Raw genomic sequence first — 15,091 nt, forward strand, 5'->3', positions numbered from 1 at the left:
TTGGTCTTGGGGTTGTGAGTTCAAGCCCCACATTGGATGTAGAGATTACCTAAAAATAAAACTTTTAAAAAAAATGGATTTCTGGGGCACCTGAGTGTCTCAGTTGTTAAGCGTCTGCCTTCGGCTCAGGTCATGATCTCAGGGTCCTGGGATCGAGCCCCATATTGGGCTCCCTGCTCCGTGGGAAGCCTGCTTCTCCCTCTCCCACTCCCCTGCTTGTGTTCCATCTTTCACACTGTCTCTGTCAAATAAATACATAAAATCTTTTTTAAAAAAATGGATTTCTTCTTCACATCATATAATTGCGTCTTTTATCAGACTGATAAACTTTGCCTTTTATTTGGAATCTTTTGCCATTTCCACTTAATAAAATTATTTGACCCGGTTGGTTCTGAGCCTGCCGTCTTGCTATTTGTTTTCTATTTGTCCCATTTATTCTTTGTTTCCTAACTTTCTTTAGGCCATTTTTTTAATACTTCATTTTATTTATCATTTTGTGTTCCATTGTATTTATTTGTATTTCTTGGTAAGTGTATATATACCTTGAAAATATACATATAATTTTAATATATAATAATATATAAAAATATATAAAGTATGATTTTTATTTGCAATGCATAGAATTTTATATTTAGCATGATTTTTATTTATAATATGTAATTTTTATTTATAATCAATATAATTAATATATAAATATATAAATTGTTATATATATATACACAATTACAGAGCTAATAGAACTAAATAAATAGACAAATTCACAGTTATAGCTGGAGATTTCAAAACTTCTATCTCAGTAATTGGTAACATAGTAAATAGAAAATCAGGACACAGAACGGGCTGACAGACTGTGACATGTGGGCCAAATCTGTCTTATTTGCCCATTTTTATATTCTGTGTGACCTAAGACTGATTTTTACATTTTTAAATTGTGAAAAAATAAAACAAAGAACAATATTCTGAGATACATGAAGCTTATATGAAATAGAAATTTCAGTGTTTATACATAAAACTCTATTTGAACCCAGGCACACTCCTTTATTTACATACCTATGGGTGCTTCCGTGCTACCACTGTAGAGTTAAATAGATGCAACAGAGATTATATGTCTCACAAAGCCTAAAATATTTATGTAGCCCTTTAAGAAAAAGTTTGTACATCCCCTAATATAGACGTTTTGAACACTAACAACCAGCTTGTTTTAATTGACAATGGAACGGTTTCTGTAACACTATTAGAATACACATTTTTTTAAGTTCACATGAAATAGTCACCAAGATAGGCTATATTTGGATCCCAAAACAAGTCTCAATAAAGGTGAATGCATTAAAATTATGTAGAGTTAGTTCTCTTACTTCATTAAAATTATATTAGAAATCAAAAAAGTATAATCATCAATATATGGGGGAAATTTTCCGAATTACTTATAAAAAAAGGTAACACTTAACCATGCATCAAATATGTCACAAAGGAAATTAGAAAATATTTTGAATTGAATTAAAATGAAAACACAATTTACTAAACTTTGAAGGCTGCAGCTAGAACTGTTCTTAGAAGGAAACTTACAGCTTTAAATGTTTATATTAGGAAAGAAAAAGGTATGGGGCGCCTGGGTGGCTCAGATGGTTAAGCGTCTGCCTTCGGCTCAGGTCATGATCCTGGGGTCCTGGGATCGAGCCCTGCATCGGGCTCCCTGCTAGGTGGGGAGCCTGCTTCTCCCTGTGCCTCTGCTTCTCTCTCTCTCTCTCTGAGTCTCATGAATAAATAAAGCATTAAAAAAAAAGAAAAAGATATAAAATGAATTATCTACACTTCTAAGCATAGCAGAGAAAAGCAAGTTAAACTCCCAAGTAAATAGGACGAAAATATTAAATATGAGGAGCTTAGATTAAGGACATAGAAAACAAGCAGTAAGAAAAAATAATGAAACCAATAGTTGTTTTTTTATAGGTCAATAAAACTGATAAACTTCTAGGTAGACCAAAAAAATGAGAGAAATTACCAACATCAAGAATGCTTCTATATATTAAAAGGCTAGTGTTACGGACTGAATGTTTGTATATCTCCCAAATTCATGTGTGTAAGGCCCAATCTTCATTGTGGGTATGTGGAAATGGAGCGTTGGAGTTGGAGCCCTCATAATGGAATTAGTGTCCTTACAAAGAGATACCAGAGAGCTTGCTCTTGCCTCCATCCCTGCCATGTGAGGGCACTGAAAAGGTGCCTTGTCTGTAAGCCAGGAAAAGAGTCCTTGTTAGAAAGTGAAATGCTGGCACCTTAATTTTGGACTTCTAATCTCCAGAACTATGAGAAAGTAAATTTCTATTGTTAAACCACCCTGTCTGTTGTATTTGGTTATAGTATCCTAAGCAGGCTAAGACAGAGATTAAGAAAGTATTATGAACAATTTAAGCCAATAAAATGAATGAACAGGCATTCATTCAGTTTAGAAGTGGACAAATTCTTGAAAGATACAAAGTACCACAACTGATGCAAAATGGCTAGAAAACCCAAATAACTCTATACCTGTTTTAAAAATCAAATTGAGAAAGAAAGACCTCATGGCTTTATTTAAGGAAATAATAATACAAGTGCTACACAAATTCTTTCAGAATATAGAAGAGAAGAACACTTAATTTTATGGAGTTAGTATTACCTTTGATACAGGAGGGGAAAGAAAACTGCAGATTAATATCCTTCATGAAAATGGACCCCAAAATAATATTTAGAATGCGTTAAATTAAATTCAGCTGTATATCTTTGGAAAGGAGATCATATATCATGACCAAGTCAGAATTATTCCAAAAATACAAAGTGGTTTACCTTTTGAAAATTAGTGCAACATACTCTATTAACAGAATAAAGAGAAAAACTTTATGATCATCTTAATATATCCTGCGATGACATTTGAAAAATTCAGTTTATATTTATGGTAAACAAGACCCTCAGCCACCTAGGAATAGAAGGGAACCTGTTTACCCTGATAAAGGTATGAAACTACATCATACCTAACGGTGTAAAGGAATCCTATCCGCTGAAATCCACTGTGATGCAAGTATGTCCAATCTCATTATTTCTTTTCAACTTTGTACAAGAAGTTCTAGCCAGGTCAATAAAACTAGAATAAGAAATAAAAGGCAGGGACACCTGGGTGGCTTAGTCAGTTAAACGTCTGCCTTCAGCTCAGGTCATGATCTCAGGGTCCTGGGATCAAGTCCCACATCGGGCCCCTTGTTCAGTGGGGAGTCTGCTTCTCCCTCTGCCTGCTCTGCCTGCCGTTCCCCCTGCTTGTGCTCTCTCTCTCTGTTTCTGACAAATAAATAAATAAAATACTAAAAAGAAAAACAAAGGCATACATGTTGCAAAGTAAGGAATAAAGCTGTATATGTAGGAAATTCTAAAGAATTACTAAGGTTGCAGGATACAGGGTCAGGAATATGTGTAAGACCATTACACTGAAAACCACAGAACGTTCTTAAAGGAAATTAAAGAAGGCCTAAATAAATGCAGAGAGAAATCATGATGTATATGTTTTGGATGACTCAAAACTGTTATGATGTGAATTCTCCCCCAGATAAGTACCTGATTTCAAGAATGGTTATAAAGGGGCTGGCTCGGTTGGAAGAGCATTTGACTTTTGATCTCAAGGTTGTGAGTTCAAGCTCCACTTTGGGTGTAGAGATTACTAAAAAAAAAAAAAAATTAACAATTTAAAAAAGAAAAAAGAATCGCTCTAAAGCTATAGTAATTAAGACAGTATGGTAGTGTCATATGGTACATGTTTAGCTTGAGGAGGTGGGGGTTTTGGAGGGAGGACCGACTACAAAGGAGCACCAGGGAACTTTTGGAGATGGTGGAAATGTTCTATATCTTGATTTTTGCTGTCATATGGGTATATACATTTGTCAAAAGTTGTCATACTGCATTTAAAATGTAGGTGGATTTTATATCTAAAGTATAACCTAATAAAGTTGCATTTTTAAAAAGATCCATATTGGGGGCGCCTGGGTGGCTCAGTTGGTTAAGCGTCTGCCTTCGATTCAGGTTATGATCTCAGGTTCCTGAGATCGAGCCCTGCATCCAGCTCTCTGCTTAGCGGGGAGCCTACTTCTCCCTCTCCCTCTGCTCTCCCCCTGCTTGTGCTCTCTCTCTCTCTCTCAAATTAATAAATAATCTTTAAAAAAATAAAAAGATCCATATTTCTAGGATAGTTTTCTTCGTGGATTTCTCCAGTTTTGAGATGGGAATATATGAATTTTAAAAAGACTCTTCTGGAGTCTGCTGGCTGCCCGGGCCACAGCAAATGCAGCTGCTTCAGGATGAGGTGGCAGATGGGAGTGAGCGCAGGTGGCCAAGGCCAAGTCACAGCGGGAGAATAATGATGAATGGAGCAGCGGGACCCTTGCACGTGGACCGTCACAAGCGGGTTCTCACGTTAGACGAGAGTTTCGAGAAGCAGCCACGCTGCGCCTTCCACACTGTACACTATGACTTCAAACCTGCTTCTATTTCTATTGACACTTCCTGTGAAGGAGAGCTTGCAGTCGGCAAAGGTGAACAGGTGACAATAACTGTGCCAGATATAGAGGGTTCAACTCCACCAGTAACTGTTTTCAAAGGTTCAGAGAAACCTTACTTAAAGGAATGCATTTTAATTATTAACCATGACACTGGAGAATGCTGACTGGAAAAACTCAGCAGCAACACCACTGTAAAAAGAACAAGAGTTGAAGGAAGTCGTAAACTTCAGTATCGTTGAGAGCAATGGCAGCAACAAATGCAGACTTTAGCCGGGACTCCCCATCTTGTGAAACAGTCTCCATCTGAAGACAAAATGTCCCCAGCATCTCCAATGGATGATATTGAGAGAGAACTGAAGGCAGAAGTTAGTCTAATGGACAGATGAGTAGTTGTGATAGTTCATCGGATTCCAAAAGTTCATCATCTTCAAGTAGTGAGGATAGTTCCAGTGATTCAGACGATGAAGAGTGTAGATCCTCTCCTTCTGATCCAGAGGATTATATCTCAGGACATCCTGCCATGTCTGCCATGCCACATTGCAAGATTCCTGATACAGATGCCGGCCAGAATAGATCTCATGACAACAATGGCCTTCTGATGAATAGTTTAAGAAATGATTTGCACCTGAGTGAATCAGGAAGTGGCAGTGATGATTGAAGAAACATTCAGCTTATATTTATAATATAAAATTTATAAGACATGATATTTTATGTTAAGAATCAAGATTCCTAATACTGAAGAAAATGTATCTTAACTTTTGATGATAAAAGAAATTAAATTTCATTCAGAATTTTCAGTTGATGTTATATTTTTGGCCTTTTTAAAGTACCAGCATTTCCATTTATTAGGCTTTACAGATGAGAAAACACGTTAGGTAACTTGCCCACATATTGTTAGTTAACAAGTAGCAGATCAGGTATTCTAGAGTTCAAGTTCAATGCTCTGTTTTAAAACACTGCTTGTCTCCCAATTATGAAATGTCAAAACAGTTGATTTATAAAAATGCCCATGGTTTAAAAAAAAAAAAAGACTCTTCTACTTATTTCCTTTGTAACCTAATATGTAGCAGGCATTCAGTAGTTTTCAATATATTGTTTAATAAAATCAAGATTTTTTGCAAGCTAAGTATTTTGAATGCTGATTTTCATAATAAAATTTTTGGGAAGTCTCTAAAGTATTTTGTACAGAGTAATTCTTCAGAGTCATGTATTTAATACATTAGAATTTCCTTGTTTCCTTTGACTTTTAGTAAATCATGGCCATGTGATTGTTTATATATTTTCCATTTTCAGATTATTATATTCATCAAGTCTTTGGCTATAACCTTTTCTGGGGTCATCTAGATGAGTAGTTCTTAGATTTTTAGATTTCATAGAATAATAAAATTTTTAGTTAATTTTGAGCAATGTCTTAAATTTTGCTAAGTAAGCACATCAAGAGAAAAAAGTCACTGTCACCTATGGTCTTCATTTTAATACCAAAAAGGTAGAAAGAACATCACTTCCAGGTAAAATAGTCCTTCCTAAGAAAATCGAAACATATTATTGATTAGTATATGCTAGGCATTAGACCTAGTATTTAAAGATTTTTTATTGTTTGAGAGACAGAGATAAGTTCGAGCAAGAGTGCGAGCAAGAGCATGAGCAGGGGCGGGGCAAAGGGAGAGGAAGAAGCAGACTCCCTGCTGAGCAGGGTGCCTGATGTGGGGCTCCATCTCAGGACCCTGGGATCATGACCTGAGCGGAAGGCAGATGCTTAACTCACTGAGCGACCCTCCAAGATGTAGGTGCCCCTACATCTAGTATTTATGTTATCTAATTTAATTTTCAAAATAGTCTTGTTATTATATTCATTTGACTGGAAAAGAATTTGAGGCTCAGCTATGCCAGGTAACGTGGTTAGAACAGGTTGTCTGATTTAATAGCCCATGCTCTTAACATAGTTCAGGCACTTTTATAATTCAGAGCAATTAGCCTAAAATGGTGGGTTTCTATAATTGCATATTTCTTTTTTTTTTTTAAGATCTTATTTATTTATTTGAAAGAGAGAGAGTGTGCGCACAAGCCAGGGGGAGAGGCAGAGGGAGAAGCAGGCTCCCCACCAAGCAAGCCTGATGGGGGGCTCGATCCCAGAACCCTTAGGATCATGACCTGAGCCGAAGGTAGACGCTTAACTGACTGAGCCACCCAGGCACCCCTAATGCATATTTCTCGATAAAAATTTGTTACCATGGTTTTTTTTTTTTTTTAAGATTTTATTTATTTATTTATTTGACAGAGAGCACAAGTAGGCAGAGCGGCAGGGAGAGGGAGAAGCAGGCTCTCCGCTGAGCAGGGAGCCAGATGCAGGGCTCGATCCCAGGACCCTGACATCATGACCTGAGCCGAAGGCAGACACTTAACCAACTGAGCCACCCAGGTGTCCCTTACCATAGGTCTTTATTTGATAGTCTAACACGAGCTCAAATAGCATATATAGGCATTCATTTTTACTTACACAGGTAATGATTAAAACCTCTGTTAAAGAAACAACCTTCTAAATGTTCATTTGTTTTGGAATATTCTGGGTAAATTGATAAAATCCTGTTGCTTTTAGGATGTTTTTCCAGTTTTTTAACACCTTGTACTGGTTACGAAAGTACAAGATGATAGTATTGTTGTCTGGCCATCTAGGCCTACCAGGAGGGTGCAAAAGGGCACACCCCGTGCCTTTTTGCTCCTATCTAGAACATGATATGTAGGGTTCTGATTTCGTGACAGTGTTACCATTATAATCCACATAAATCTGCACATACTTTGAAAATTTATGTCAGTATCAAGTTGCTTGCTTTTTTCTAGGAATGGTAAGACATTTTGAGATTTTTGTGCTAAAAAATATTACCTTTAAACTTTAGTTTGAATGACACTTTTTACACTTGCTAACTATGTACAAAAATCATTTATTCTCTGGACCAGTCTCTTCATCTGTTAAAATTAGTAAGATTTATCTCAGATATATTGTCAACTCAGATGAGGCAGTATAAGTGAAAACTAGAAACTAAGGGACATTCTAGGTGGTTGGAAGCCCATCAGGGTGTTTAAAGCAGAATAGTGATGTGATACACTATTTTAGTTTGGTTGGTAAGATGTTAGATCTGAGTGACGGTAGAGGGGGAGTAAGGCTAGAGGAAGGCAGAATAGAAGGGGGAAGATCATAGGTGAACTTAGTGACATCGAGAGTGGACATGAAAAATGTAATCAGTCATTTTGGAGGGAAAAATCAGTATTTCTGGGTGATTGAGAGGAGGGAAAAGAATCTCTTGCTTCCCAGGTTTATTTGAATAAATATTTGACTGCCTGTTATTTGCAGTCTTGCTAGGCATTTGCTATATACAGGCACAGCCACTAAGGCCCTATAGGAATTGATAGTCTTCGGGGTCTGGGTACGATGCTGCCTGCATTCATGAACAGAAAATTTGGGAGTGAGTGCTGGCTTGGGTTATTAAGTCAACCTACCCACTTGTAAGCAAGTTGAGTTCTGGGCCACAGATATGGGTACAGAATATTGCCATATAATTTTTATGTGGTCTTCATGTTATTTGTTTGCAAAGTTCCATTAATGTTTGGAAAAATGATAATTTTAGGCATTTGGAAAGATTGTATTTTACTCCTAATAGTGCTAAGTATGGTACTATTTAGCATTTAAAAAAACCCACTGTAATGAAACTCAGGGCTTTCAGATAATTTGCATTCATTCAGTCATACATGGTGCTATTTTTGGGGAAAAACATTTCTGAATCTTATGTACATAAATTTGAGTATTCATTTACAGGCTTGTCAGTTCTAGTTATTGTCAGTGTTAAAAGGATTTAAATAAAATTTAGCTGTAAACTGGGCCAATGGATTTCTTTATTGTGCAGCAGTGGTTCTCAAACTTCAGATTGCATCGAAAGCATCTGGAGGGCTTGTTAAAACATAGGTTACTGGGTCCCACCCCAAGCTTTTGATTTAGTAGGTCTGGGGTAGGGCTGAAAATTTGCATTTCTAACAAGATGATGCTTATGTTAAGACCTACTGCAACATAATTAGTAATAAGATTGTATTAGGAAACCACAGTTTAGCTTCTAAAAAAACACTTCATAAAAAGATTAGTAAAAACATAATGCCTAAGAAATAAAGTTAATTTGATACAGCTCAAATCCAAATCCCCTCAGGATGTAGTAAATATAAAATTTCTTTTATAATCTTTACTAAAAGTTATTCTTATTTATTTAGCACTAGAACTAATAATTAGGAAAAAATCTTTAAAAATACATTAGAGGGCGCCTGGGTGGCTCAGTCGTTAAGTGTCTGCCTTCGGCTCCAGTCATGATCCCAGGGTCCTAGGATCAAACCCCGCATCGGGCTCCCTGCTCCGCAGGAGGCCTGCTTCTCCCTCTCCCTCTCCCCCTGCTTGTGTTCCCTCTCTTGCTGTGTCTCTCTCTGTCAAATAAATAAATCTTAAAATAAAAATAAAAATAAATAAAAATACATTAGAGACCTAAACATTGTTCTCTACTCACAACAAATAGTTGACTCTTTAGAGGTACTATTTAGAGGTATGAGATACCTCTAAAAACGTAATTTATTTATCCAATGTTTTCCTTGAAGTTAAAAATCAGACTTGAATTTTTAACAAATTTAATACTTGCAGTGAAAAAACAAAAACACCTATTCATTGAAGGTGGATGGTTTTCCACTTTCCTTCTCTTCCCTGATACAGCCCATAGTGTCCTGAATTTCAAAAACTAAAACTATTGGAGGATGAAACGTGACAGTAGGGTTAATGTAGTATGTCAACCTAAAATAGTTTCAGTAATTTCAAAAAATCTTATATTTTTTTAGCTAATGGGAATGACAACAAGAAATTTAAAGGAGATAGACCTCCCTGTTCGCCTTCCCGTGTTCTCCATCTTCGCAAAATTCCAAGTGATGTCACCGAAGCAGAGGTCATATCATTAGGTCTACCATTTGGCAAAGTTACTAATCTTTTGATGTTGAAAGGAAAAAGCCAGGTATGTAATGTTTAAAGATTGAACCACAGTGATTACTCTGGGTATTAGTGTTAAAGATCACTTATTTTCTTGAACTTTTCTGTTTTTTCTAAATTTTATTTGCTTTACATAAGTAGTTTTTTCAGTAGAATCTTTTGTGTGCGTGACAGGAAGCAACAAACAAAAATATTAACACAGACATAGAATTATCTCTTATTCAGTGACTTGTCCTTTTCTTCCTTAACAAAAAACATTTTATATTCTTAGTTACAAAATAGTTTATGAAAATATCCTTTGGTTATCAGAAGACCAAGACAGAGAGAGAGGATATAAGTTATACCTTATTTGGCAATTAAAGAATATTTAAGTTTCCTGGGCGCCTGGGTGGCTCAGTTCGTTAAGCGACTGCCTTCGGCTCAGGTCATGATCCTGGAGTCCCGGGATCGAGTCCCACATTGGGCTTCCTGCTCAGCAGGGAGTCTGCTTCTCCCTCTGACCCTCTTCCCTCGCGTGCTTTCTATCTCTCATTCTCTCTCTGAAATAAATAAATAAAATCTTAAAAAAAAAGAATATTTAAGTTTTCCAAAATCTTTATAGAAATGTATAGTATATTTTAGTTGTAGAATTAACATACAGTTTCTTTAATAATTCCAAAGAGACTGTTAGAAGTTTTTCATTTCAGAAGTTAATAGGCTTTTCTTAAGGTGAATAAGGAAACTTGCTTTTGTGGTGACCATGACAAAAATACAATACTTTTCATGTTAATTTGAACAATCTGCTTTCTTGTTCCAGCTTAGACCCCACTAGGATGAATTCTTTAGTTCTTTCCCAGTTTTTGGTTTTCCTGAAAACCTTTTATACTGAGCATTGCTATAAGAGGAGGACAACAAATTTAGGCCCTAGACATTGTGTAATACATTGTGATAAATCCCTGTTTCTTAGAATTTTCATAAATAAGTTTAAGATACATTATAAATAGATTTATAAATAGATTGATACATGTTGGATATGAAAGAGATTGGAAGATTCTGGTCCTTTAGTAAACAAAATAAACATTCCCATTTAATTCAGATGAAGTTATTTAAATCTGGAGAGGTTAAATAACATGTCTTAGTATTCAACTTTTGTTGTGTTTACACATCGTGCATCTTTTGGAGATAGTACATGCACTTGGATCTTTAACTCAATTGCCACTATTGAGAATAGTGTGGTTTGCGTAGTTTTAAAAGAGCCAACTTGGCGAAGTCTAATGGCTGTGAGATTTATCATGTATATATATCATGTACATTATCATGTTTCATGTACTGTATCCTGTACATTCTGTCAAATGTTTATGAGGGGCAGCAGGCAACATCACACTTTGTCTTTGTCTCTACCATTGGTTCTGTATTTATTATTTATCTGTAGTGCTGACTGTTAGGTTAATTGCTTATCTTTGGATCGTAAATCCTGTTTAGAAAATATTTTGTTAGTAATATACTTTAACAAGAGAGTGTCATGTTAGCCATTAGAACTACTTGTAGGTATAATCTCTCCTATGGTACTTAGAGGTAGAGTGTTGAGGGCAGCCTGGGGGATATTTGCACCAGCCTTTCTGTGGGTAGTGAATTTTGGTTTTTTTCTCCACCCCTTATGGAAATGGATTTCTCTGGATACTTTGGGAAAACCTAAATAATTCTTTTACTGGGCTCCATGTGGAAAAATTTATTTTTACGTATGAATTTTTAGGTTGTATATACTTTCAGGAAAAATTTTCTATAACAAAAATCATGTATTCCAAAGACGTTTAGCTTTTCTTTTGTGTGACTGTTAGACATTGAGTTTAGTTCTTTGCATTTTTGAAGGAGTTTTCAGAAAGATACTCTTCCCCCCATATAGTGAATATTATTAGCAAACAGTTTACAACTTCTTTGTTGAAAAGATGATTAAAAACCAGATAGAAAGTATTGCTATAGCTGTTTTGGTTACCTTTGTCATTTTTAACCTCTTAGAAAAACTAGTAAAAGTATATTACTGATACATTTGGATAGTGTTTTTAAATTGCATGTGGACATTTATTCCTTGAAGATAGTGAAATTTTATCTATTGTGGATTAATTAATGATACTTGATCGACTGTCATGTGGCTAACATTACCTCATAGAATATTGTTAGTTCGTTAAAGCATTTAATTGATTCAGTTGTGACATTTGATTGATATAGTTAAGCATCACATTTAACATTTGTCAAGTTAATATTCCTTTACTGGAATGTTTGCCAAATAGAAACACTTAACAAGTAATATAACTATAAACAAATAAATTGATTTATAGATATTTGCCATTTTCTGTGCTCAGGAAATTTTGTTGTTAATAAATACATATTTTTATAAATAAATTGTAAATGTTTTATGCATAATTTGAAGTGGTTACTGTACACTTGCTCTGTTGTGAGAAAGAATTGTCTAACTAGAAATTTGCATTGATTGGGATCAAGGGTTCTTCTTGCATTTCAGATTTGAGATGTTCTTACAGGTAGTTCTGAGGGGTCAGAATGGTTACTATTTCATCTTCCTAACTAACCATTAAGATAGGGTGGCAAAACCTGTCACACAAGTTTCAGGAGTTTTGATAGCCAGAAGAAGCCATATATAGAGTAAGACATAAGTCCCAAGGATCTTCTTCCATCTCAGCTCTCCCTGTATTATTTTTCAAATATCTGATATTAGTACAATGATTGCAGATATTAAAAGATGAAATTCAGTTGAGTAAATTTTAAAGATTTTATTGGCTCTATTCAGCAGTTCATGAATTGGGCACCATCCATCTAGCAGATGGAAAGGAGCTATAAAGAACAGTGCAAAATGAAAGACTTTTATAGGCAGAATAGGGTGAGACAAGGACGTTACTAGCAGAGTGAATTTTGTCAGGCAAGGTCACCTTCCTTTAGGGATGGTGGGGGTCTCTTAGGCAGATAACCTCACTGGTGCTGACCAGGTGCTTCCAGATGGATCGTTTAAGATTCCACTCGGGAGAGGTTGAAACTATAATTGTTTGGTATTAAGTCTTGGTTTGGTGACTTTGGCTTAGTATAGGTGACATCATTTTGGGCCTGATGTCTCTAAATTTTTTTTTTTTTAAGATTTTATTTATTTGTCAGAAAGAGAGAGTGGGAGTGCACGCAAGCAGGGGGAGCGGCAGGCAGAGGGAGAAGCAAGCTCCCCGCCAAGCAAGGAGCCCCATGCGGGACTAGATCCCAGGACTCTGGGATCATGACCTGAGCCGAAGGCAGATGCTTAACCGACTGAGCCACCCAGGCGTCCCTCTGTATTTTTTAACACAGATCTCAAAAAAAGTCACTTGAATGACTCAAATCAATATTGACTTAATGTAGGAAGTTTTCTCATTTCCCTAATTTGAACAATTGAGCTTTTGCACCTGAATGCTCTTTTTAATTGCATCATAAACTTAATTGTATCATAAACAGCTGTTTAGTAGACGGTAAAGGAGAGTAAATCATTATTCCCCCCCTTCCACCGCCCCCCGCATCTTGGAGAAGTTTTTGTTTAGGAAAGAGCTATTAAATCCAACCCCTGAAAGCATCCATTTACAGTGCTGATGCTCACCTTTATTTTTGCGTTTTTAATTATTTCTAGATTTTAGAAAAACAAAAAAAAACCAAAAACCACATGAAATCATTTATTCACCTGGCAAATTTCCCAGTCCCAAATCCTTTATTGAACCCAACTTTTCAAATGTGTTTTCAGTTAACATCAGTGATACACTTTGAAGGAAAAGTTTTTTCATAGGTCTTAGCTGTCTTTCAAAACATGAGCTTTCACTTTGCTTTCTTGTGTTTATTGCAGGCTTTCTTAGAAATGGCTTCTGAGGAAGCTGCTGTTACTATGGTGAATTATTACACTCCTGTTACTCCTCACCTTCGAAGCCAGCCTGTTTTTATTCAGTATTCCAACCACAGAGAACTTAAGACTGACAATCTACCTAATCAAGCTGTAAGTATTAAAGGCATTTTAAAAATTAGTTACAAGAACACATAGTATAATATATTATATATATATTATATATATAATATAAAATTTAATTTTTATAATAGAAAATTTTTTAATAGAAAATTAACTTTCTATTTTTCAGAGGGAAAAAAATCATGTGATTTCCTTCATGTTGGGATGCGTGTAAAGATTAGTAAAGATTGTGTGTGTAAATTCTTACATGAAGGCTTAAGTATACTACTTAGAAATAGGTTTGAAGTTATGGTATTAGGAATTGTGTTAGTTTTCCCTTGAAACTTAATGAGTAAAAGAAAAAACATATTCTTATCTATCTCTTAAAATTTCAGATCTAAAAGGAACTTTTTACAGAATGTACAGAATATATAATAGAGGCGTTAAGAATTTGAGTGAAGTTTCTGTTGTGATGTTAAGTAACTGAACTTAACATTTAAAATGTTAATGAGAATTTGCATAGAAATGGTCATTAAATGAATTTTGACTCTTCTAGATGAATGTGGAATGTAGAATATCAACATCTCTAACCTAATTTTTCAGTTTTTATTTTGATATAGTTCATGTTGACTTTTTCTGTGTCTCTCCAGGTTGATATGTAGTAGCCAAAATAGTAATTTGAAGTTACTTAAGGGTAGAAAAATTAATCCACAAAGCAGGAAAGAGGTTTTTTACTATGTTAAGAGCAAGTTTGGCCCCTATACTCTTGCACTAGGCAAAAGAACTCCTCCAGCTCTTTGATTCTGTGTTGGAAGTCATTATGGTACAAGCTACTGAGTTAAATTACAGTTTTCCACATTTTTAAAACAATAACTTCTGGGCATAATCCTTAACTTGTTCTAAGAGATATTAATGATATATAATAACCTATATAAACTTAGTAAATGAGATGTTAGATACTAAACTTTTTAGGTATTAGACTTTTTTAAATCAAAAACTGACTTAAAAATTCAAAATAGCATACATTCTCATGGTAAAACATTCAAACCATCTAGAAAAGTAAAAAATAACAACATCGAAAACAATCCAGTTATCCAAAGAGAGCTAATTAGCTAACATTTTGCTAACGGTTTGGTGTGTACCCCTTCTCTATTCAGGTGTATGATTGTCTATGTATATAATTTTACATCATTGTAATCCTAATGTTTTGAAAGGTTATTTTTTCTGTATAATGTGTCATGGATATTGTTTTATGACAATAAAGGTAAAATTACGTCATGATTTTCTTTTAAAATTTTTTTTTAAACATTTTATTTATTTATTTGACAGAGAGACAGGAGAGAGGGAACACAAGCAGGGGGAGTGGGAGAGGGAGAAGCAGGCTTCCCGCCAAGCAGGGAGCCTGATGCGGGGCTCGATCCCAGGACCCTGGGACCATGACCAGAGCTGAAGGCAAATGCTTAACGACTGAGCCACCCAGGCACCCCACATCATGATTTTTAAATGAATGCATAATACTCCCTTCTGTAAGTTAGCCATAATCTATCAATGTCTTGTTAATAGACATTCAAATTGTTTCTGATTTTATGCTTTTACAAATAACACCGTAGCAACATTCTT

The 15,091-nt window shown here is 35.5% G+C and overlaps 1 protein-coding gene and 1 pseudogene across 18 annotated transcripts in view; both read left to right on the top strand.

Annotated features, from left to right (window-relative positions):
* The window catches only part of PTBP3 (polypyrimidine tract binding protein 3), a 122,581-nt gene that overhangs the window by 51,680 nt on the left and 55,810 nt on the right, over positions 1-15,091 (top strand). For 15 of the 18 annotated variants that reach the window (XM_025888626.2, XM_025888630.2, XM_025888623.2 and 12 more), the window contains 2 exons: positions 9,384-9,553; positions 13,376-13,522. In XM_025888626.2, the coding sequence (XP_025744411.1) occupies positions 9,384-9,553; positions 13,376-13,522 (317 nt within the window). The remainder of the gene's footprint in view (positions 1-9,383; positions 9,554-13,375; positions 13,523-15,091) is intronic. The other 3 variants (XM_073876548.1, XM_073876547.1, XM_025888640.2) reach the window with 1 other exon arrangement.
* On the top strand, positions 738-5,631 carry LOC141369930 (ELL-associated factor 2 pseudogene; annotated as a pseudogene).

The sequence above is a fragment of the Callorhinus ursinus genome, unplaced genomic scaffold (assembly GCF_003265705.2).
Source record: "Callorhinus ursinus isolate GAN/ISIS: 27379988/994484 unplaced genomic scaffold, GSC_fseal_2.0 scaffold24, whole genome shotgun sequence".
Lineage (NCBI taxonomy): Eukaryota > Metazoa > Chordata > Mammalia > Carnivora > Otariidae > Callorhinus > Callorhinus ursinus.